The sequence below is a fragment of the Tachypleus tridentatus genome, chromosome 12, assembly GCF_004210375.1.
Source record: "Tachypleus tridentatus isolate NWPU-2018 chromosome 12, ASM421037v1, whole genome shotgun sequence".
Taxonomy (NCBI): domain Eukaryota; kingdom Metazoa; phylum Arthropoda; class Merostomata; order Xiphosura; family Limulidae; genus Tachypleus; species Tachypleus tridentatus.
In genome coordinates, this window is record NC_134836.1 from 38543197 (window position 1) to 38569262 (window position 26066).

General features: G+C 33.6%; 1 protein-coding gene across 3 annotated transcripts in view; it reads right to left on the minus strand.

The window, feature by feature from the left end:
* Window positions 1-26066, minus strand: part of LOC143233070 (rho guanine nucleotide exchange factor 11-like) — a 115135-nt gene that overhangs the window by 73309 nt on the left and 15760 nt on the right. For 2 of the 3 annotated variants that reach the window (XM_076468951.1, XM_076468952.1), the window contains 8 exons: window positions 15066-15232; window positions 14425-14505; window positions 14021-14149; window positions 11206-11535; window positions 9800-10021; window positions 8537-8677; window positions 7286-7456; window positions 3797-3901 (listed from right to left, as the gene is read on the minus strand). In XM_076468951.1, coding sequence (XP_076325066.1) covers window positions 3797-3901; window positions 7286-7456; window positions 8537-8677; window positions 9800-10021; window positions 11206-11535; window positions 14021-14149; window positions 14425-14505; window positions 15066-15232 — 1346 coding nt within the window. The remainder of the gene's footprint in view (window positions 1-3796; window positions 3902-7285; window positions 7457-8536; window positions 8678-9799; window positions 10022-11205; window positions 11536-14020; window positions 14150-14424; window positions 14506-15065; window positions 15233-26066) is intronic. The other variant, XM_076468953.1, reaches the window with a different exon arrangement.

Consider the following 26066-nt stretch of genomic DNA (forward strand, 5'->3'; position numbering starts at 1 on the left):
AGGTCATGGTGTGTCAAATTTAAGCAACTTTGAATGTGGTCATCAGAAATGGCCACTTTAGCAGAAAAGTGAACTTTTTGAAAGCCTTCAGGTTATAATGTTATTTTATTTTATTTCTGTCAAGACTTCTTGAACCTGTCTTTTTCTAACTGCAGAAGTCACTAAATTTAATATTTTTGTCACGATTGCTCTACATCATTTTTTATTTATCATGGTAAAGCTGTATTCTCACATTTAAAACAAAATTCTCAGATATAATTGGATGAGAGTAGTCTTACCATTAGCAAACACCCTCTTGTTAACTCTGTTGCTATGAACTCAACCAGACAGAGCTCAAGACCTCACTCACCTTTATTAATTTACATACTAAAAAATATCCAATCTTTCTCTGAACCTTCAAGAAAGTTCCCAAACTTTCAGTAAGCATTAAGTCATCTGTAGACAAAAGTAGATTTTGGTAAGTGATTTCACTAAGTATTTCTTCATAAATGTATGAAGTCAAAGTATTGACTGCTACTAGTACTTAGTTATTTTCATGCTAAATATCACAAAAATTTTCTTCCTTGAAAATCTCAAATTTCATCTATGTAATATCCAAAATCCCCTAAATTTAAAATATTCTGTAAAACAATATATGTTATTTTCTCTACCCTAACTCTATATAAGAGTGGTTAATTTGACCAAAATTCACAGCCACCAGAATAAACACAAAATAAACGTGACCAATGTGTAATCTAGTTAGGACAACTTCCTCTTTCTGATTCTTACGTTGCTCACTCCAAGTCGACTGCCAACTAGCATGGAGCTCAGCCTTGAATACAGGACCGTAGTCCATGTATGGAACAGACACAGCAGTGGTAGTGCCAGAGCAGATAGACTTAGCTGCAGTGTTGGCAAGCTTCTTCCCTCAAATACCAACGTGGCCTGGTATTCAGAAAAACTGAATAGAAGTAGATGTTAAAAAGAAGTGGGCCAGTCAGTTTTGAGTAACAGCAAGAACAGGGCAAGAACTAAGATGAAGTGGTTCCAGAGCCAATAGAGAACTAAGCGAATCAGTATAAATAGTGCAACTTTAGGACAGCTTACCTTCTATGTGATCAAGTACAAAAGAAATAGCATACAGTTCAGCAGTGAACACAAAAACTGTAGAGGGGATTCTGCATGCAACCACAACAAACTATGGCAGAGCCCACAGTCACCTGATTTTGAACCATCCATATAAACAAGAATGGAAGGATGGTTCGAAAGATGTGCAGAAAATAACAGACAGTACTTTCAATTGGTAGTATCTGCTTTTCTCAGATGATGACTTAAAAGAAGGTACATTTGGAGACTGTAATAAGCCATGGTGGGATGGGCTGACCAGTGGATACTGCAATGTTATCCAAGGACAGACCCAATTCATCCAACTTTGTCTGGATAGGAAGGCCAAAAGAAACAATGGCAGATCGTCTGTTTTGAGAAAGCATGGCCCACCAAGGACAGAAAACACAACCCCAGGTTGAATGCTGTGGTAAGGATCGAAGTTCCAAGCATACAGTAAAGACAGTTGCAAACAGTGGAGGTGTGAAGTAGGTTCATGAGACTCTGTATAAGCATTGAACTAGGGAAGTATGGAAAGACCTGGTGCAGAGCCAAAGTCCCTGATAATAAATGGGGTCCAGCATCTTCAGAGCTGAGGTCCTGGCAGAGCTATAGACTTGCACCCATAGTCTAATTTTGATCAAATAAGAGCACGATATATCTTTAGCATAGAATGTTGATCTGATCCCCAAGTGGTGGAAAAGAAGACATGGAGGATGATAAATGTTCTTGTACATTTGAACTTGTAGCTGCTTGATGTGATATAAAGGTCAGCTTACAGTCAAAATATAAGCTCCAAGTATTTTGTCTCAAGGACAACAGGTAGCACAACTTCATCAATATGTAGTTCAGGATGAGGGTGAATACCCTGTTAGCAGCAAATCAGAAGAAGAGCAAGAGAAGCAGGAGATAGATGGCAGGAATCTCGTAGTGTACATCATCAGGTCCAACCAATGTACTGCCCAACCGACGAAGGGCCAGTTTGAGTTCCACCAGTGTAAAGGGGAGATTATAGTCATAGAGACAATAACCTCGAAAGGAAAGAGGTGATCGCCCGGCCACAGTCTTGATGGCTAAGAAGATGGAGGATGAAGCAGAAAAGCTAGATACCTGGCAAAAGCTTTCACCTTGAGTATTGGCAATGCTCCAGGTATCAGATACTTCCTGGCTATTAGAGAGCAAGGTCAAGAGGGGGGACAGAATTATATTGCCCACTGACCTGTCAGATCTTGCCCCATATGACTTTGGAACTGGTCATAGAAGATATGCTGGTTGTGAACTTAATCCAAGATTCCTTCCAACTTTGACATCTTACCCACCGAGCATATGCATGGGTCTGCTTGAAAGCAATGCAGTTCAAGAGTGTGGGATACCCAAGAATAGTATCCCACGCCTGTTTCCGACCATTCCGTGCTATGTGGAAGGCAGGATTCCAACAAGGGCAAGGATATATCATAGAATATGTGCCAAGGTTGTCTTATTATAGAGTAAATAAAGTAGTTTCATCAGTAATTCATATATTAATATATTTTCTATTTGAAGCTCCTACAGGAATCTAAATTAGAAGTTTAAAAAACGTTGGAACAAATTGCATTCTTTCTGCATGACTGACTATTGTAGAGTATTCCAAATACTTGGATATAAATTGATCTCAATCACACATTTCAGCAAATATTTTAGCTTAGTTTCACTGAGGTAAAGGTGATACCACTCTGAAAAGTCAGGCCCTCAAAAAAAAAAAAATTATATTCTTAGACATTTTTGTTTATTGTCCTTCAAAACATCATCAACAAAGGCTTGAATATATAAAAAAAATCAAAGAAATACTTATGATAATTTTTTTAATCCAAGGTTAGACACTTTATTATTAAAAAGTTTCATGTTCTCTGATTTACCACTTTCACTGCAGAAAAGTAATTGAGGGTTAAGTTTGGTAATCTTCAAATAAACTGAAATGAGAGAAGTCTAAATCATCATGCACAGGCAGTTGTTTACTATCCAACTGACTTTATTTTGATTTGATATTTCAATGCGAGCAGCATCAGATGGGATAATAACCAAAGTAAGTTCTCCCTACCCTAGAGAGAATGAAATGGACTTTACAAATAAAGATGAACAGTATCTTATCTAGAATTAAAAAGATAAAAGCATCACATTTTCTTTTGAAAACCAAAAGAAGAAATTAAAATGTAAATAAGAATAACAGCCCTTAAAAATATCTGTTGAAGAAGGAAAACTACGTAAATGCAGGAACCAATAGGAATTAGAAGTTGCCTATGTTCTGAAATATACATTTTTCTATACTTTTCTTTTTTTGGAAAGAATTTAAAAGGTGGAACTCCTTTAAGATTTATATAATAACACCTGTAAATCAGATTAGATGTAAATTTTAATTCTTAATTTTAAAAATTGAACCATCTTAGTGAATGATTTCTAAATATCTAATAACAATACCTTTAAGAAGAGAAAAATATTTTATTCATTTTTTGTTTGCATTAACAAAAAGCTTGTTTTTAATAAGTAGGGTTTGCTAAATAAAATAATAAAAAGTAATTCATTTTGATCAAGGAATTTAATAAAAAATAGCACGATGTTTTTTTCTAAGTCAAATAACAGTATATCCAAATATTTAGAATATGTACATTTTGATATAATTGATATTAAAATGTACATATTCTAAATATTTGAATAGTTGACTTCAGCAATTCCTTACCACTTCTGAATCAGAAGGCCAGTCTTCATCCTCCATTGACATAATGACATACTGGGAGGGATGCAAACTACCTTGGCCAGGAGAAAGTTCTGGAGGTGTGCCATACTATTTTAAAATATAATGAAAGAAATATATGTAATGTTGAAGTCTAATCTTAAAAATTTTCAATATTATAAAAGCACAGAAATTAAAACATTTTTGAATTTAGTATAATTAGCATTTGTATTATAAAAGGAATTGAGTAGTACTGCAATAAAAGAATTATTATAAAGTAAAATTATCCAAAAGTTCTAAATAGAAGTATTCAAGTTTTCACATGACCAAATACGTAATTAGCAAAAATCAAAATACTATAGTAACTGGTCAATTAATTAAAGTGAAAGATGGTAGATAACACTTTAATAACCCTTGAAAACTAACTGTACTGGAAATACAATGACAGGTTTAATATTTTATTCACTAGTATGACTGTTTTGTTTTTGTCAACTGTAATGTTCCTTTTGGCTAGAGGATTATTTGTGATTAAAAGTAAAATCTTTGGAGATTTAGACAAAACACACCAAAAAATTATAAATGTTATAAACTATTTTTGAACACTACTGCTGAAAAGGATATCAGTTAATTTGACCAGTAATGTAATTAATCTGTTATTTTAGGTTAAGACAAAATACTTAGAAACATAGCACCCACTGGAATCACATTCTGTAGATATACATTTCTACAATACCAAAACTAAACTAGACTATGAAAAGACAATACTTCTGTAATTTAATTTTTGAACAAATATGACAGTGAAACATTAGCACATACAGATAAATCAAAATTCTTTACCAAATGAATCAGATTAACTTAAAAATAAAGAAGAAGCTATAACAAAAAAGTTAAACATAATGCAAACTCTGACATCTTGTTAAATATCCAGCACTAGTTAGAACAAACAAATTAGTAATGAAACAACAGCAGTGGCTAGGTAATGAACTTCAAGTACAACTTAACTATGGTCTAATAGACAATACAAATCAAGTTCTGCAAGTCTACATAATAATAGAGTGACACATAAAAAAAAAAAAAAAGGAATACAAAATACTGTATTTCTGCATAGCTGAACACATACTACTTCTAAAGTCAGCTGTATCATACATTACTATAGAAACCATTAAAAATTAATTGAAACCAATGATGTCTACCAACATACTGCACCTCTATGGCCGATACAGATTATCTAAGGCTAGCTAAATGTTTTAGGCAAATTGCTTTCTGCTGGGAGGAGAAAGAAGAAGAAGGAAAAAAAAAAAAAGACATTTGGCAACATTTTATAAATGATAAACAACTAAAAAAAATGTTCTGCATTAGCATTATAATTGCTAATAAAAAAGAAAATTACAAATGTTGCTACAAACGGTCATGAAAGAACAAACTTCAAGAGGCATCTAAGCTAGCAGCAACTGGACATTTCAACAAAAGCAACACATTTATATTTGCTTTTCCAGTGCTTTAAGGTATTTTAAGAAGTATTCTACAGAATTAAGTGGTCAAATGAACTAAGTGAAGTAGAATGGTGTACACAGAAAGAATATTACAATCAAGAGAAATTTAACCCTTTCTTTATAAGTGAGGTGAAATCCACCCACCTCGTGACCAAGAACGTACCCACAAGATTAATTATTTTTTTAGCACATATATGTTTAAAAATATTTGTAGATTATTAGTAAATATTAAGGCTTTCCTACACATAATATTAAGCTTTCTAACTAAGTATTAAGATATTTTAAATATTTTCTCATAATTTTGTTTTATTTCACAATGTTGATTACACAGGCAACATGCACAATAATTTTCATTTTAAAATTAAAAATTCTCTCATGCTTGAGAAAATTCTCAAATTTAACAAGTGAAATCTTTGCAACCTCTGAATGATTAAACATTTTTTCACAGAAAAAAAACTACTTTATATTTCATTTATATAAAGTCAGAATACCTGTATATATGTTCAATAGATTTGACCAATATTACACACACCATAGAAAATTAGAAAGTAAGCATACATTATGCTCTTTTAGTAAATTGACTATAAATTACAACTCAAACACACAAATGTTTAATCTAAAGAGCTTAAATCACACAGCATATAAATATATATATATATATATTTATTATATTGACCATCCAGCAATGGTTGGCTTAGACAATTCAAAGTCATTATGGTGGGAAGCATGTGCACTCATGTTACTGTATCTAATATAAAACTGACCTTTAGTCTATTCAAAGTGACCTGTCTTGGCTGTGATTCAATGGACTAGTATTTTGAAGAATACAATTCCATTTCAGTTATCACATGTTAGATGTGTATTTACCGATATGATTTTAAAAACTTTTCTTAAAACATAGAACAGTAACTAAAGATGTAAAGCAACCAATTATCTCCTAGTTATGACTTATACTCATTTGCTGTACAAAATTTCGCACATGAAGAACGTGAAATGAAATAATTTTAGTTATTTTACAAACATGCACACACACAGAGCTGAATAACCAAAAAATAATAATAAATTACTAAATCAATACCACAGAAATCCATTATAATTTATCAAGTTTAGTATGTAAGCTGCACATGGGTAAAAAACTTAATAATAATAAAATATTCTAACAGACTAAAGACTCAACTAACCAGCAAAAAGGCTTGTCTTGAAACAGAAACACCACCATTATATTTGGAAATGGCTAGGAAAACCACTTGTGGGACATTCAAAGCTTTTGACTGATTATTCAAGTCACATACAGAATGAAGTGTATATAAAAGACCATTTGCAGCAAAGAGTTTACATATTATTTGTTGTAAAACATCTGTGTAATATTTCAGCACTGACAAACAAGTACTACTTAAAAATGAAGTACAGAAACAGAGAAAATTAACTATTCAAGGAAAGTTGACTTGTTAAATAAGGTTTGTTGTTAGGTACCAGAAAAGTTTAGCTAGATATAAATGAAAAGTATTCTTAAAAGTTTTTGTTTTGTGTGCTTGTAAAATTAGTATTTCAATAAGGCAATTAGAGTGAGCTGTCCGTTGTTTAAATAGAAATTTGGAGTTTGTTTTTCCAGCCTTAAATATTTCCAGTCTGCAAGTTCTGCTTCCCCTTACATACATCGTCTACTTCAAAAATATGTTTTTCAGTCATTCCCCATATTACATCACCAAAAATGGAAGTAACACATCCATTACACTTGTTTCCAGTGGCATGCAGCTGAACAGACAGAATACACCTAAATAACTTGAACATAGAAATAAGATGAACTATAAAATGGTACAATAATACCAATATTCATAACTAAACTACAATAATTCTAAAAACTAAACAAAGATGAAACTACTAAAAACTATAGAGCTCAACAATTACAGCAACAAAACGCATAATATATTAAATAATTATTAAATAAAAACCTTCAGGCTATTAAAATGCAAATGCTACTGTTAGTTGTACCATGAAATACCTGCTGACTAGGTGAGGTTAAAGTATTCACAGGCTTTAGTTCCAGAGGTAAAGCTGGCAGTAATCTGCCATCCAGACGGTTAAGCAAGTTAGACTTTACTTCTTGCATAACAGCTGAAGTTGCGATGCAATTTTCAGGTGTATCACAAGGTAGAATTCTACAAACACATTCCTAAAAGCCATAAAGCATGGTTTACACAAAGCACAAGGATAAAGGATGGATTATTGAAAATATTATGAAAAACAGGTTTTTGACAGGATACAGCAGTATATACAAAGAAAACTATCACACTACATTTTCACATTGTTTAAAATACAAAACATTTTTAAAATTAATACTACTATCCTGCTAAACAGATTATATGAAACTTAAGATTATAAATATTTTAATTTTTAAGAAAGAATTAAGAGTAAAATATGAAAGAATAAATTTTAAGTTTTCATAACAAATACACAAGTTTTATGACCATTTTAAATTTTATTAAAACTGAATGGCCATTAACTCTAGAAAAGTTTTTTTTTTTAGTGTCCAATACCTTGACGTACATTCATAAAACTATCCTGGTAAATATGCATTTCTCAATAATAATCTAGTCCTAAGAATTACTCTAAACAGATTAAAACAAAGTGACAAAAAAAATTAGTACAACTGTCAAATAACTTGTTTATCATCTCATATGTGTCATTCTTTCCAATCTTTCTACATAATCTGCCAAATCCAAAATATCTTTTGAAGAGAAAAGGAACAAGTTGCTTGAATAAGTTTTAGAACTACACTTTTATTGGGTGTACATACACTAATATGCCTTTAATAAACTTACAGGCTGAAACACAGGAGAACAAAACAAATTAACCTGTGTTCCTAGAGTTAGTAGTAACTCATTTTCAACAAAAAGGGAGTACAAACTCCTTTACTCTAATGAAAACATTTGTACTAAATGATATTCAATACTTTATTTCCTCATATAAGTAGCAGTTTCAAATACTTTTTCATAAAACTTTCTTAAATGTTAAGTTGTTCATTCACTGAGTAAAATAAATTTTAGAAAATAACTAATTTCAATAGAAGCTTTAAGAATTAAAAGTTTGATATAAAAAGAAAACCAACAGAAATAATTTTATTTGAATCTTGGTAGTTACTAATCACTCATGTTTATCAAGATAGTAAAGCGTATAATATGAATAAATGGTACTATATCTAGTAACAAGACCGCCAAATAAATATAACCAACAAAGAAAAAGTACACCTCACCTCTTCTTGACATGCATCTTCAATTTCACAACTTTCCAGGATATCCATACTTTCTGATGTCAGATCCGTTGGAGGAGGTGTACCTGGTGGAGATACCTGTGGACTGTCTGTTGAACTCTCGGTGTTACTGAAAGACTGACCCTAATTTAAAGCAGATGTTATTTGTTAACTTAAAAATAACTGACACTCATGTATAAAACACTTAAACAGTTGCTTAAAAGTTTCATAAAGTACTATGAAATACTTTGGAAATAAAAGTTGTACACTGAAGCATCATCCAAACAGATATTTTAGACAAACTTTGAGAAAGAAATATTTACTCTCAACATTGAGAAGGTTTTACAAAAACACTTTGTCCATGCAACTTATGAACTCTTTAAATTACTAATTACACTTGACAGAAGCTCTATGCAAGGTCTGAGGACTTAAAAGGTAAAATTCAAGGTTCGATACAAGTAATGGGTAAAAGACTGCATTTGTTTAAAATCATTGATTTTATAATAAAAAACAGTTTGTATAATTGAAAAAATTTGAACTAACCCAAAAGAAAGACATACTGGTACATTTTTATTTGAAATGGAGTGAGTTATAGAACAAGTTTAAATGACATCAAACTAAGTTTGATGTAAAAACAATAAGCTAGAAATAAACAAGATGCAGTCTGATTATGTTTCATCATGCAGTCTGATTATGTTTCATCGTACATGTATAATACCGTGAATTTTTAATCTTGAAATTAATATTTCTAATATCTTAGTCTTCAGGTATTAACATTTCCATGCACACACACACACATGCTTATATCTAAGCATATGCCTATAGAAGGTTTTTCTTCAGCAAAGTATGCAAGCACATTCCTAACAGTTTTCAGTCCTCCAGCAGCCAAATACAAGCTCGAGGACTTGCAATTTCATAAATTGGTGATCACTCTCTATAACAAAAGTTGAAATAACTCACTGTTCAGTTTGGGATTGAATTTATTTTTCAGGTGATAGCAGTTTTCTTTTAATGTTTGCACATTCTCCAGATAATCCTGCACTTTTAAAATATTTGACTTTTATTTGAAATTTTATTTATTTTGAATATATATATTTTCTTTTCCCCACTGTTGTTGACAAAGAGAAACACCAGTAATGATTAAAAAAACAAAAAAACTTTGTTTTTCTTTCCTTTTTAAACAAAAGTACACAAAGCTCTCACTTATAAGGTAGTATAATATTTTGCTGTTTTATAATAACTACAATGAAGGAACAATGTAATTACCCGAAGAGCAACATGTGTTTGTCTCCGTCTTTTTCTAACTGATTCTGGTAGATGATCTAACATGATGGACTTTCTACCAAATGGATGATGACTTAGTTCACTCTGTGTTCTTGAAAGACCATGTGAGGATCTGAAATGATCTCCTTTCTGCTGGTGGAATTGAAGCAAAGAATCAGGACTGGAACTCTGGCGGGAATGAGTTGGAAACAACCTCATAGCATGCTATGCATTACGTAAGAAAAGACAATACTTTAAAAGAAAATCTCTGATAACTGTTCAGTTGTTACTTTCCCCTACTTGTTACTGCATACAGTTGTTTCACTGGAATTTTAGGTAGAATAAACATAGCAGGTTTGAGATAAAAGTCATTATTTTTTTACACTTTATTTATAATGATAACTAGAGTTTCTAATACTACGTATTAACCAACACAATTGTAACAGTGAAAGAATACTTAACTTTCATAAGAGAGTTTTATATGAACAAGATAAATGTTATAGAAATTGATACAATGGTTAGGAAAAAATTATACTAATTGTATTAGCAGAACTGATAATGGATTGTATCTTTTAAACACAAGTCTTCTGCTTAATATATCGTAAGGTTTTTCAGAGAGGTAAAACCATTGTAAAGTTATATTCACACCTCACTGAATATTTGAACTTTACATTCCAGCATTTCTGTAACCTACAAAAGTAGCAAATTTTAACTCTTACATTTCACTATTAACAAGTATTTCATGTACAGTTTTTGACAGCTATTTATCAGAGAATTTGTTATAAAACATATAATAAAAAGTCATAGTCAATTGCATACAGTGCCCCCAACATGTGTAGTAGAGTGAATTACAGACTTTGTTCAAGTTAGACGAGAGATATCCATGGTAATACATTTATGCATAACTAGCAACATGCATATGTAAGAAAGCGTAGTTTTTACTTTCAAAGCTAATATTTTTATTCATGAAATCCTGTTATTATTTAAAACTGTGCTTATACTAAATATCCAGTCTAAAAGCCAGGTTTTTTAAATTAATTTTACCATAAAGAATTTTGTACTTTTTATACGATAGACTATAAAAGTAATAAAAACATTTTTTTTTTAAGTTATTCCATCAGGCTTCAGAGTTCAATCCTTATTCCAAGACCCTAGAGATAACTTGTATGCTAGTCATAAACAGAGTACAAGCAAAAGCATATCTTATTTTAAAGCACGGAAATTAAACTTCATTATCAACATGCATCAAGTAGTCATAAAATAATCAATTAATAAAAACCTCCCATTATTAGTATTTTTGATTAAGTACTTTTTGTTAAAGTAGTTTAAAGACAGATTAAGCCACCTAGAGAAAAAAAAAAAAGGAGAGCTTAAGTGGTACTAAAACAGTATTGATTTAGTTCACTAACCCATGATCCTTTTGGGCTGGCAGGCTTTGCAATATTTTCTAAAGATGTTGATAAAGGTAATGACTTTTGAATGGTACTGTCATGATGAGATTTAACTTGAAAAGCTTGAGAACCAGTTGGTGATATCAAGGCCTCTAATTTAAGAGTATTATTTGTAAAATTCTGAGGTGTGACACCTTTTTGTTCTAATTTAGGCAGGATAGGGGTAGATGTCTGATGAACGATGAATTTTCCATACTGTTGAGAAGAAGACTGTACATTTAAACTTGCTGATCTGGTTTCTTTTTCAGAATTTCGGACTGGAGGAGGTGATCTAGGAGAACGAGGCGCCTAGAAGAAATAAAAATGAAATCTTATTAAAATTTAAAAGTCCACAATACATATGAAACATTCTTGGACAGATTGTTTTGGCAGAGTATTCATGATGAAACTTTGTAGAATGGATGGCAACACAAATGTAGAGGACATCATTTTAAGTCTTCCAGCTTGAAGATGAAAGGCAAAAGACATTCAAAACATCATCCTCTACACTTGTGTCTCCAAAAACAGGCAGTTGCCATCCATTCTACAAAACAAAAAGTTTCATGTGAAACATTTATATGCACTAATACAAAATACCAACATGAACACCAATCTCAATCCTACACTTCAAAACACAAAAAGTTAAAGGCTGTGAATTGTAACTATAGATTATAAAAATATTTACACTGATGAAAGTGACAGGATAAATACCTACTATAGCTCATATATTATTATTAATAAAAATATTTCCAAGAGTTCTTTAACTAAATTTTGCATATTTTCAAATCATCTTGTATAAATACCTGGTCAACACACATTTACTTACAGAATCCTATCTTTGATTATAGTATATCGAGCAGTCACAGTTCAAACCACAAGAACATAATAAATAATGAAAACAAGTAAGTAGCTAAGTGAAGTCAAGCATATTTCAAGTAAGAAAAATTGAAATTTTCAGTGCATTTTCTCAGATATTTTTAATTGCAGATGTTCAACTGAAAATTTTCAGCAAATTAAAAAAAAGTATAAAACTGCAGTTAAAGAATAAATAAAATTAATTTCAAAACAAATCTTAAAAATTATAATCCTAAATTATGCTTTGGGATCATTTTAAACATTAGATTTAAAAGTAAAATAAAAGATGACTAAATGAAGCAAAACATAACTAGAAAAGGAAGAATGCTATATCACATTCTAGTTGTTTACATTTCACCAATAATCACTCAGAAGAACATTGCTATTCATTATCTTTGTTAAGGAATTGACTGCCACTTGTATACTGTGTTCACAGCTTAAAGTACAAAAAGTATTTTATGGAATCAAACAAAATTGAGCCCAGATTGCTAGCTCCAAAATTCAGAGCTTCAGTACAGAACCATCTAGTACCCATTTCTACTTAGTTATGCTGGTTTTAAATCTTGTTCATACAGTACAAGCTTCTGTTTGACACTTTAATATGTCATTAAGCAAACTGATGGTTTTCACTCACATAATTTTCATACAAAGTTTTTAAAACTGTAACAAGAAAAACTGTAATAAATACATATCTTTCCAACTGCAATGTAAAAAATAAGTTAGTTTAGGTTACTGAAGTCATGTACAAGATAGATTTTTAATTTTAACCAAAAGAAATAACTTCCTTCAATATGGAACAGGCTACAGCAAATTCAGCTGACTTATAAGGGTAATACTCAAAGACAAGTTCTACCATTTCAAGTGTGTTCATTTTCTGGTGTAATTCATAAATGTAAAACAAACTTTAATGTGTTTGTTGTAAAACTTACAAATATTTATTCTTTTACAAACAAGCCCTTTAACATTCTTAAGATCACTTGGGATTATTTGGTCTTGATGGATAACAAGTTATGTTTCTTTAAAACATTTCCAGCACTTCCAGGACTTTTCTAGCAGCATGTTGCTGGCAAACAGAAAAAGATCTTGCCAACAAATAGTAATAGGACATTTAAAAAAAGCTGTATATTAAGGAGCCAACAACCTTTGAAACCTAGCCTAGTATCGTTAAAAGTCAAATTGTAAAAACCACCTAGAGTCTACTCAGCAAACTCTAGAACCAATTCACCAGTACTCTGTGTTTTTCATTATCCTTAATTTTTGTATTTGCTCTTACAAAAATATCTGTAAAAGCATTTAATATGCATCTAAATGAAAGTCTAAAAGAGAAAATATTCAACTAAAAACATGGTAACTATGAGAGAAAAAAAAAAATGGTTTATCACAGACAGTGGCTAATCCATTTGATCGTAGATGATGAAAAGTTGGAATATGACCAGGATTGGCAAAACAATGTCAAATTGTTCTTTTTCTTTTGTTTGTTTCAATTTAACTTAAAAATTACTTTTTTTTCCCCCAAAACAAAACAAGTTCTTCTGTACTTACCATTTCAAATACAGATTTGAAATGCCACTTCTTATTCTTCCATTATGTTTTTAGCTGCTACAATTTTTATATTTACCAGTTTTACTAGGATAACAAAGTATGTGTATAAATCAGTATTATCTTATAACCTTGCCTAAACTAAATTTCACAACTACTTCAATATAAACAAAAATAATTTAAAAAAAAAAACTTATATGATTAACAATTGTATTTGTGCATCCTCAGCAATAAAGACTGACATTATAAAATTTCTATGATATACTAAAAAGAGTAAAGAACCAAGACTGTTCTAATTCTTGTTTATCCACTTTTACTCCAAAAAATGATTTATTTAATATCACCACAAGTGTACTGCCCTAAACTAGCATTAAAAACTTAAGTTATGTTTACAACTCACATAATCTGAAATAGTCCCAGATGTGAAACTAAGAAGTTGCTCTTCCAGAATTTTCACCTGTTTTGTAGCTTTACTCATGTCCTGTCGAAGTTTATCCGATGGATTCTTTGAATATTCACTTTTTAAGTCCTATAACAATAAAATCATGTTTACACACAGCAAATGCAAGGAAAATAATAAATATGAAATATTTTGTAATAATTACAACAATGTACACGTTACTATTATATTTCTATTAATGACTTCCTTTAAAAGAATATTCAAATCAAATAAAAAAAAATTAACTTAACCTAAGAAAAAAATTTAAGTACCATAAAGAAACTTACATTAATATTTTGGTAATTTAACAGTGTTAAGTATCTTGTGTTTGTAATACAGATTTGTAATCCAAGGTAAAATTTTACCTCCAAGTATCTCACTTCCTTGTCTAACATTTTCTTTATTGTGTGGATTTTTTCTTTATTCAACTGATGTTGTTTTTCAGCCTGAAAAAAAAAAAAAAAAAAAAAACTTTGCAAATCACACATTAAATCCAAGCAAGCCTAAATTAAACTGTTTTAGATTTACTAATAATAAATGAAGTCTATTTTTTCTTGGGGTCTCTCTTTGTGCATGCGTGTGTGTGCACACGAGAGAGAGAGAGAGAGAATAAAACTACACAATGGGTTAGCTCTTCTAACACAGGGAATCAAACCCCAGAACCCAGCACTGCAAGTTCACAATCTTAACTTGTTGTTGATCCTCCAGGTGATATTTATTAATACAGTTCACTACATTTCTGGTACGCCTGAATAAAAAATTGTCATAGACTTATTAACAAAGTTTTAAGTTATTCCTACCTTCTTACAAATAAAATGCTTTAACCAGTAAAGTTAGAGCTAACTAAACATATTGCAAGAAAAACTGTCTCAATATTGTTGTTTTTTCCTTTTTGTATTACCATTATTATTATTATTTTATTATTACTATGATACTATGATGGCCAGAAAGTTGGTGGCAAGTTTGACTCATCCTGGTAAATCAAAACAATATGAAAATGGCTTACATCAACTGGTTGTGGTCCAGTAATCCTTTCAGATGGAGATGATAGCTTACTAGATGACCCACATGTCATACTGCTCCCCGAGAGATGGATGGGATGGCTACCACCAGACAACTTGTTGTTATGGCCACATGGTTTCCCAAGTAATGTAAGGGACACATATGTTCCAGCTAAAAAATAAAAGTAAGAATTAATACTCATTATTAGCTAAACAGAAGTAAAACAATCCTAACTAGCTGGTGTTTTCAAAACAATCCTAACTAGCTGGTGTTTTTAAAACAATCCTAACTAGCTGGTGTTTTTAAAACAATCCTAACTAGCTGGTGTTTTTAAAACAATCCTAACCAGCTGGTGTTTTTAAAACAATCCTAACTAGCTTGTGTTTTTAAAACAATCCTAACTAGCTTGTGTTTTTAAAACAATCCTAACTAGCTTGTGTTTTTAAAACAATCCTAACTAGCTTGTGTTTTTAAAACAATCCTAACTAGCTTGTGTTTTTAAAACAATCCTAACTAGCTTGTGTTTTTCCTAAACAATCCTAACTAGCTTGTGTTTTTCCTAAACAATCCCAACTAGCTTGTGTTTTTCCTAAACAATCCCAACTAGCTTGTGTTTTTCCTAAACAATCCCAACTAGCTTGTGTTTTTCCTAAACAATCCCAACTGTTTTCCTAAACAATCCCAACTAGCTTGTATTTTTCCTAAACAATCCCAACTAGCTTGTATTTTTCCTAAACAATCCCAACTAGCTTGTATTTTTCCTAAACAATCCCAACTAGCTTGTGTTTTTCCTAAACAATCCCAACTAGCTTGTATTTTTCCTAAACAATCCCAACTAGCTTGTATTTTTCCTAAACAATACTCACTATTTTCTCACTGTTTATGCTTTCCAACCAAGTGAAGGGTATACTACCACCTCTAACCTTGCAAGTTTGTGATAAAATACACAAGTTTGTATACAAATTTTCATACTTTAAAAGTATTTATAACTTTTACTGCAGTATGTGTCCCATCACAAACTTCAATAGACACTCAATAAACAAAAATATTTTGTACATATTTTTTTTAATAAAAGCATTTTTTACTAAAGATTTATTTATAAATATATCAAGTCTGTTTCATTACTATTCCATTGATTGATTGATTGATTTAGTGTTTTATGGCACAAAGCAGCAAGGCTATCTGCTCCAGATATTCAGTAAATATGTAAAAAAAATAAATAAATAAATGTAGTAATAGACGTAAATGGAAATGAAGGTAAAACAAAAAAGTATAAAACCAATGTTGATACCTAATCTACAATGTTAAGATAGAAGGCAGAGTATAAGAAGTTGTAAGGTATTTACTCTAGCAAAAAGGTAATGATCATAACCTGCCAGGAACACTAACAGGTAAGTTCAAGAACCACCGTCAGTCACCTGAAGTTGGCCTTTCCAGTCCTGGTTCCGTGTTATGTGTCATAGCAGCTATTATCAAAATGTAAAAGAATAAAAGTTTTAAAAGACACTCCGCAAAATCGTAATAATGAGTAGCCAAATGTCCAGTAAAAAGATAAAAGTCAAGTAAATGAAGTAAAATTTGTAAAAGTAATTGAAGATAAAAGCGAAACAGCAATTAAAACAGAAAATGGCGTAAAAACCAATGTTGACATCCAGTCAACAAAGTTGTAAAGAACTACCTGTAGCAGAATGATAATGATCATAACCCGCTAGGTAAGTATAAAAACCACCGTCAGTCACCTGAAGTTGGTCTTTCCAGTCCTGGTTCTGGATTATGAGTCAATATGGCCAGTACTAAAAAGTAAAGTAGTAAAAGTGTGAAATGATATGCAGCAAAAGTATAATAACAACTCGCCAGGACGACTAACAAGTAGTTCAAACGGATAGTTCAAACAGTAGCGTTAGTCACCTGAAGTTGGCCTTTCCAGTCCTGGTGTCGAGTTATTTAATGTTCTGGCCATTGTCCAATGTCAAATTGAAGGAAAGAGATTAAAACTGTAAAAAGGAACCACAACTAAAAGGTGTAATGAATAAATATGCAACACTTAAATGAGATTAAAAGATTAATGGCCATTAAAAAATTAAAAACATTATCAAGGTGGACAGAGTCACCATCACCAATAACACTGTCCAATGTTACAGACTGACCCTGGGAAAAAATATGTTTAAAATATTGCCGTCATTGAGAATTGTAACGATGGCAAGAAAGTAAAACGTAGCTGATAGTGATTTGAGTGTTACACAAACTACACATTGGTGCATCAGTTCCAGATAAAAGAAAATGATGAGTTAAAAAACTGTGACCAATGCGTAGCCTAGTGAGAACAACTTCCTCCTTCCGAACTTTACGGAAGCTAGATGGCCAAATTCCAATTTTGGGTTTGATTTGAAAAAGTTTGTTGTCACGTTTCTCACTCCAAGTGGACTGCCAGCTGGCACGGAGCCGAGCCTTGAAGACAACACCATAGTCCATGTACGGAATAGGCATAGGAGTGATGGTGCTGAAGCAGACATATTTAGCTGCCATGTCTGCAAGCTCGTTCCCGCGAATACCAACATGGCCTGGTATCCAGAAAAACTGGATTGAAGTAGCTGCTAATAAGAAATGGGCCAGTCAGTTTCGAATATCAGCGAGAATAGGATGTGAGCTAACGTGTAGCAATTCCAAGGCAAGTATATAACGAAGCGAATCAGTATAAATAGTGCAGTTGGAGTACTGCTCAGCTGCAATATGATCCAGAGCAAGTCCACTGAATTACCTGATTTGGACTCTGCTATGGTTTGCTATGAGTCAGTAGTTGTGCACAGAATCCCTTCTACAGCTTCTGTGTTCACTGCTGAACTGTATGCCATATCTCTTGCTCTGGATCATATTGCAGCTGAGCAGTACTCCAACTGCACTATTTAAATGGGAACTGAATGATTGTTTGAAAGATATTCATTGAATTAAAGACAGTACTTCCAATCTGGAGTATCTGCCTTTTTTAGGTGACTGAAAGAAAGGTCACATTTGGGGGCTGTAATAAGCCATGGTGGGATGGGCCAACCTGTGGAATCTGCAATGTTATCCCAGGACAGACCCAATTCATCCAACTGCGCCCGGATGCGTAGGCAAAATGGAGCAGTTGCATATCATTTGTTTTGAAAGAGTATGGCCCACCGAGGAAGGAAAACACAACCCCAGGTGGGATGCTTTGGTAAGGAATGAAGTTTCGAAGTATATTTTAAAGATATTGCAAACGGCGAAGGTGTAGAGAAGGTTCATGAAATTCAATGTATATACTTTGAACTAGAGGTACGGAAAGCCCCAGTGCAGAGTCGAAGTCCTTGGTGATGAATGGGGTCCAGCATCTTTAAGGCCGAGGGTCTGGGAGAGCCATAGACCATTGATCCATAATCGAGTTTCGATCTAATAAGAGCACGATATACCTTTAACACTGAACAGCGATCTGCCCCCCAACTGGTAGAAGAGAGAACACGGAGGATGTTCAGTACTCTTGTGCATTTGACCCGAAGCTGCTTTAAGTGTGCTATAAAGGTCAGTTTACGATCAAAGATAAGCCCCAAGAACTTGGTCTCCGGGACCACTGGCAGCAAAACTTCACCGATATGGAGTTCAGGATCAGGGTGAATACCCCGTTGACGGCAAAAGTGCATACATACAGTTTTGGAGAGAGAGAAATTAAAGCCGTTCGCCAGAGTCCACTTCCGTACACAATTGAGGGTGGTTTGTAGTTGCCGCTCAATATATCTCATGTTTGACGACTGACATGAGATGTGAAAGTCATCGACATACAGCCCATTCGCAACAGTGAGAGGGAGTTGTTCAGTGATGGCATTTATCTTTATACTGAAGAGTGTAACACTCAATACACAGCCTTGAGTGACTCCAAGTTCCTGTACAAAAGAACGGGAAAGTGTCAAACCCACATGAACTTGGAATCTCCTGTCCATTAAAAATTTTTTAATAAACATGGGTAGATGGCCACGTAACCCATAATGCATATGGAGGTCTCAAGAAAACGCCATACCTCCATGTTGTGTCGTAAGCCTTCTCTATGTCAAAGAATATTGATACAAGATGTTGGCGGTTGAGAAAGGCTTCTCTGATAGATGTTTCAAGACGAATTAGGTGGTCTGTGGTGGAGTGCTGTTGACGGAACCCACACTGGGTGGGCAAGAGGAGGTTGTTTGATTCAAGGAACCAAACAAGACGAGCATTAACCATCCTTTCTAATGTCTTACAGAGACAGCTCGTCAAAGCAATTGGACGGTAGTTTCAAGGAATCTTGGGATCTTTTCCTGGCTTAGAGAAATGTAAAATAATAGCCTGGCGCGCCAGGCATCAGGAAAAACATTCTCCTGCCAGATCTGGTTGAAAACAATCAGAAGAACATCAAGAGAAGCAGGAGATAGATGGTGCAGCATGTCATAATGAATATCATCAGGTCCAACAGACATATTGGCAGACCGATGAAGGGCCATTTTTAGTTCCACCAGGGTATAGGGACAATTATAGTCAAAGAAACAGTCAGTTCGAAAGGAAAGAGGTGATCGCTCTGCCCGAGTCTTGATGGCCAGGAAGGTGGAGGAACAAGCAGAAGTGCTAGATACCCGGCAAAAGCTTTCACCTAGAGTGTTAGCGATGTTCCGAACATCAGTCACCTCCTGACCATCAGAGAGTAAGATTGAGAAGGGGACAGAATTGTAGTGCCCATTAACCTTTCGAATCCTGTCCCATATGATCTTGGAACTGGTGGTAGAAGATATGTTGGTTGTGAACTTAATCCAAGATTCCTTCTGGCTTTGACGTCTTACCCACCTAGCATGTGCACGGGCCCATTGGAAAGCAACCCCGGTTTGAAAGTGTGGGATATCTACGAAAAGTATCCCAGGCCCACTTTTGAGCCTTCCGTGCTAAGTGGCAAGCAGGATTCCACCACGGACGAGGATATCGTGGAAAACGTGTCGAGGTTTTAGGAATACACTGAGCAGCTGCATGTGTAATACAGTCAGTTACCACTGCTACACAGTCGTCTATTGATGGCTGATTTACAATGGCAGGATCAAGTTCTGCGAGAGCAGTGAAAGTGGACCAGTCTGCCTGATCCAGCTTCCACCGGGGCACGCGGGTAGGGTGGCATCGACCACGGCCAGTCTCTCTCAAAAGGATTGGAAAATGATCACTGCCTAGTGGATTACTGTCAACCCTCCATGAAAATTGGGAAAATAATGAAGGGGAGCAAACTGAGAGATCAATAGCAGTAAAGGACTGACCAGGATGCATGAAAGTAAGTGGAAGAACCAGTATTGAAAAGAGAAAGATTGTGATCAGAGAGCATCCGCTCTACAGATCAGCCCCTCCCATCAATAATAGCACTTCCCCAGAGGGGATGATGTCCATTAAAATCCCCTAGGATTATAAATGGAGATGGCAATTGTTCAACGAGAGCATCAAGATCTGATTGATCATATATCTCTCCAGGGGACAGGTACAGTGATGGTGTGACCCAAGGAAACACGGATGGCTACAGCCTCCAGGGGTGTGTTGAGTGACAAAGACAGGGAGGGCACGTGTTGATCAACCAACAGTGCCACCCCTCCATGTACTCGACCATCACACAACCTGTCATTTCTGTACAGAGAAAACTGCCGAATGGAGACAGTATCAGCAGTTTTGAGAAATGTTTCTTGTAAAGAAAGACAAACAGGATGGTAGGAAGCAATCAGCGTTTTGATATCATCCAGTTTAGAACGTAAACCTCGACAGTTCCATTGTATCAAGGTGGCCATTTTTAAGAACGGGTAGGTGAAGTGGCTGGAGAACCCTTTGGTTTACGCCCACGTTTTCTTTCTTTACTGTCTTTAGTCGGAGAAGGTCTATCAACCTCCATGGATCCTGCTCTGGGTCGGGTGGGCAGGTTTTTGTTATTGGAAGGGGAATCCAGTGACTGAGGAGGCGAATGAATAATTGTTTTGTCTCTTGTGGTGGGAAAAAAAGATGTATCAGAAGAAATGCCTGTATTTGAAACTGAAGGACGTGGATCTTGAGGTTTGTTGGAAGGTATGGGAGGAACAGAGATGGGTGTGGAAGTCGATTCATCAACCTTTTTAACCACGGAGGTCAAAAGGCTTTTCATTTGTTTTGAAAACGATTCTCTCGGAGGCACAGAGAGATCTGTCTGCACTCCCACTGTAGTTGTGGAATGAAGTGCAGCAGCATATGTCCGAGATGGAGTTGTGGACAGCATTTTCCGAGCCTCAGGATGTTGAAGATTGCTGTTCTGAGTATTCAAGACGTGGTCGCTTACCCATTGACTGTTTTTTTACAATTTTATTTAAATGTTTTAGAGGATCCATAGGAAAAAAAAAATTTCGGTACCCACTGACCCCACCCACCATGGAGCCCTACAAGGGGACGCACTACAAAGTCACGCAAAAACAATGCAGCAACACCAGGGTTTCGTGAGCATTATACCCAAACACCAGCATCGGGCACAATGTCCACAACACCCATTGAGAACTTCCAACACTGGTACTTGGTTGACTCTAGTTCAAGTGGACCAGCCGATTGACCCAAGGGGGGCCACCCAAAGGCCGCCCGTCTACAGGAATTCGAGGCCAAAGTGGTGTGTTAGGGTTGGACCCCTCAACCACCAGGATCCTCTCCTCCCCTTCACTGGTCATCACGCACGGCAAACACATGGGTGGATGTTTAGATCCCAGAGAAGGTAACCAGATAGAACAGAACCTTCCCTGGGAGGTCCCCTCACCACGTACAAGAATCCACACCGAGGGGCATTACTATTCCAAGTGCAAAACAATTTTCATGTTATGATTTAAAAAAAACTTTTGTCCCAAAGCTCTCAAATATCATTTGTGTAACCTCTGAAACCTTCTAAATATATTCCAAACGTTTGTTTTCAGTAGAACTTGATATTTTATCTGTTATCTCTCCTACCCTAACTCTACAAGTTCTGTCAATTTGACTGACCTCACAATTACCAAAACAAAAATAATATAAAATTACCATTTGCTTTCTTTCTATAATGACTTCATATCGTAACATGAAACTACATTTATCTTTTGTAGCTCTCAACTTGTAATAGTATACATCTATTTATGGTTAAATTGTATTGTTTTATTTCTCTGTTATTGCTCTCTAAAGAACTAACTAATAGTTTAAATTATCTGAGGAACATTGAGCTCATGTTACACTATCAAACTACATTACCATTGAGCTACTCTGAGTACAAGCTGTTTATGTGCATAAACTCATGAAACATTTTTATTATTTATTTTACCTAATCTGATCTCAACTTACCTAAAGTGAAAAAGGGATCCTTAATTCTAGATTTAATTACTTTTATAATATAAAAAGAATAAACATGAAAGTACTAAAGTACTTATGTGGGTCTTCTTATCATGCTGTCAATGAAATTTAACCCTACCTTTTTTTGACTTCCTAAATATGCAACAAAAACTGTTACAAATTCATACAAATTAGTTATATTTCTCATGGAACCGAAGCTTCTACCGACTGAAAAAATTAACAATTCTCCGTTTAGAAAAAAATCTGTCATATGATAAGACAACCCCCACTTCACACAATATTTTAAATCAGTAGAAAAACAGCCTTTTCATATGAAACATATGCCTAAAATACTATTTTAAATGAACCTTTATAACTTTTAAAGTACTTATTCTATAAATATGTAATAAAGTTTTAATATTATGTGTGTTGAATTTTTATTTTCTCCTTCACTTGATGCATAATATAGGGGTTGGCTCTCTAAAGACACCAATTGTATAGCATACAAAGAATTCAAAATATACAGGTTACAGTCATCTGTTGGGCTGGTATTTTAAATTTCACCCTGTTTTTATGCATCTGAAAGATACAACAGATATTTGTGAGAAAACTAACTTCAAGAGGTAATTGCATTGTTTACACTAAAATTATGTAAAAAGCAGAAATAACTGAAGTATCTTACATAGCATGCAATAATTCATTTAGTAATACAGCACATATTTCATAGCAATACTAAAGTCTATAGCTTTGTACAACTTAGGAACTCAAATTACTAATATTAATTCATCTAGAATATAAAATCAGTACTTTGTATCTTTTTAATTTTGAATATGATTTATGAACCCTTATATACACTTCCTTCAACATGTGACATGTAAATAACCAATCAATAGCTTGGAATGTCCCCCATAGTAATTTTATCAGCCACTTCAATCTGTAAAAAAGGCTACCACATTCTTTTGAACCAAGATTTAAAGGCAGTGGGTTGTGTATGTAGTCTGCTCGAAGTTTCACACTTTTAAATCCAAATACATCTTAGTTACTTAGCTTAAATTTTAGTGCAATTATATGGTATCAGTATAGTTATCTATTACTGTTTGGTTTTTCAACTAATACACACACACACACACACACACACACACACCTAAAAAAATTGTTTGATACCCTCCACATGCAAAATTTTAAAAGGCTTAGCAACCTACATCCAGCAGCAACCAAATTCAAAGGTCACAGTGAGAAGAGAGTTTGTCTTACTTATTGATTTACTGACTTATATTTTAAGTAAAATAAGTTTAATAATTTATTTCTAAACAGTAATAATCTACATACATAATGTATAATCATTGAAATTTGACTTTATATTACAAAATACTAGTCCACTAAAGCACAGCCAAGACAGGGAAGACTAAAGATCAGTTTTATACAACTGGGTACTACATCAATGCAAGTTATGTAATGTTAGCTAGGCATGATGGAAAGGTCAGTATAATAAAAAATAACAATTTTGCAAGATTTAAAATTACTTAAGCATACATATTTGTGTTATAATATAATGTGAAAAAAACATAATTTATATTATTTCCTTTTTTTCTAATGATGGTTACAAGGTTGGTCAAATGACAGACCTTATAGTTGCAGTATAAAATAAGTTTTACTACAAACAAACATTTTAAATGTAATTAGGAGGTTTTAGAGATTACACAAATAATTTGATATATTTGGTGACAAAATTAAGTTTTTTAATAACATGAAATCACTTTGTACTTAGATTTTTCTGTGAAAATAAGTTTATTTCATTACTAGTCTGATTTTTTTTGTGTACAAAATACTTGTAATCTTTACTAAGTCTACTCAATTTTGTGAAGATGCACATGTTGTATTAAAAGTTATAGTGCAAATACTGAACATGTGCAAATGTTTAGACAAACTTGTGTCTACTATACCTTGCCCATCTCAAAAGGTTAAATACATTTGTACATTTGTTAGCTACAACTTCTCTAACAATGTCTGTTATCTAACCACTTTCAATTTTTTCCGTTACAACGAAAACTGGGCAACTAAACTAATTACCTACAAGTAGCAATTATAGCTATCAGTCTCACAAAAATAAGCAACTAATCAAAGACAGTTTCCTATTATTAATTTCAATTATTCCAACATACAATTAATTAAAAATAATTACCATTAAAACTTTTTCATTATTGCTTCAAGTTTGTTGAACTCAATCAATTAGTGAAACAACTTAGAAAAATAATCTATTAATTGAAATTGGGGTTTGTTATTCTTCCAACTTTCCAAATTTTTGAAAAGTTGCATTCTTGCTAACCCTTTCACAGTAGGCTCATACAATTTGCAGAAATCAAGTCACAACTTTCACTTGTATAATAATACATGCAGTACATCTGAAATATCTTTTAATGCATCATCTCAAAAACTAGCAAGATGTTTTAAAATCTTAAATACCTTGTACACAAATAATTAGTTTTACAATTTTGTTATTAGTAAGAACATTTACTTTTCTCCAATATATCCAAAAATAGATGTGCTAAGACTCCATTATTTAATTTTTTTTTTGAAAATACAACATTCTGGTACACTTTGCTGGCTGTAGCACATAATCCTACCATACAATACCTCAACTGGATTGGACAATAACTTTTCAAACACAGGTTTTTTTTATAATTTTTGAAAGTTTATTTGTTGTTCATTACAATGGATATTGCTTCATCTGCTAAATGATGAACCAGTTTACTTCTCACATTAGGACAGTTTAATCACATACTAGTTCACTGTGATGCAATTATTTTGAACATGTCTGGACAAGATGGACAACTATTGTCTCTACTGCTTCATGTAGAAAGATGACAGCATCATGCTCAGCAAGTATGGGCAAATTCTAGTCTACAGCAGGTTTCGACAGATTTCCAAGGAGCACAAAATACCATGCAGTATACAAGTACAAGATTCTGTTAACCACATCCTTCAACATTCTGATGTGGTGGTCAAATCGTGGAACCCTGCTCCACTAGGAAAGTGCTACAAGAGGAAGATAACTGTCACAAGATAGTGTAGCTCAATGGAAAAGTTGCTCTTTTGAGTTTAGCAGAATTGGAATCAGAAGAAAAAGAACTACTGAAATGGAGAAGTGGGTGTGCCAACCTTACAAATGATGCTACAGTTTGTCTGCATCATCAAAAATTATTTTTGGTGTAATACAACTTTCTACAAAGACACTGTTGTGATCCCTTTGACCTGCATTTCAATAACAAACACAATATGTTCCTCAGCAAACCAAACAACAAAAAGGCCAAGAAACTTATAGCACAGACAGGTAAACCTGTGAAACCAGGACAGAAGTGGTGCTCTTCTTGTGTTCAGAAGAACTAGGACTTCAGGAGTACAGAAAATGATGATGATGCAGATACAACTGGCTGGGAAGAATATAAACCAACTTTAACATAGAGCAGCAGCTACTCCATCACTATATGCTTCGAAATTGGAAAGTTTCAAGGAGACCCTAACATCTGCTGAATTTTCTCTTCTGAAGCCTAACACTAAGTTAAAGGGATAAAGTCAGCTATGGAAAACATAAATGTGCCAAATTGTAGCAGGTAGTAAAAAATGAAACTGGTGAATGTCTAACAATGGAAATCTGCTACTACAGAAGAAGTGATCTGCCAAAAATGCAAAGACA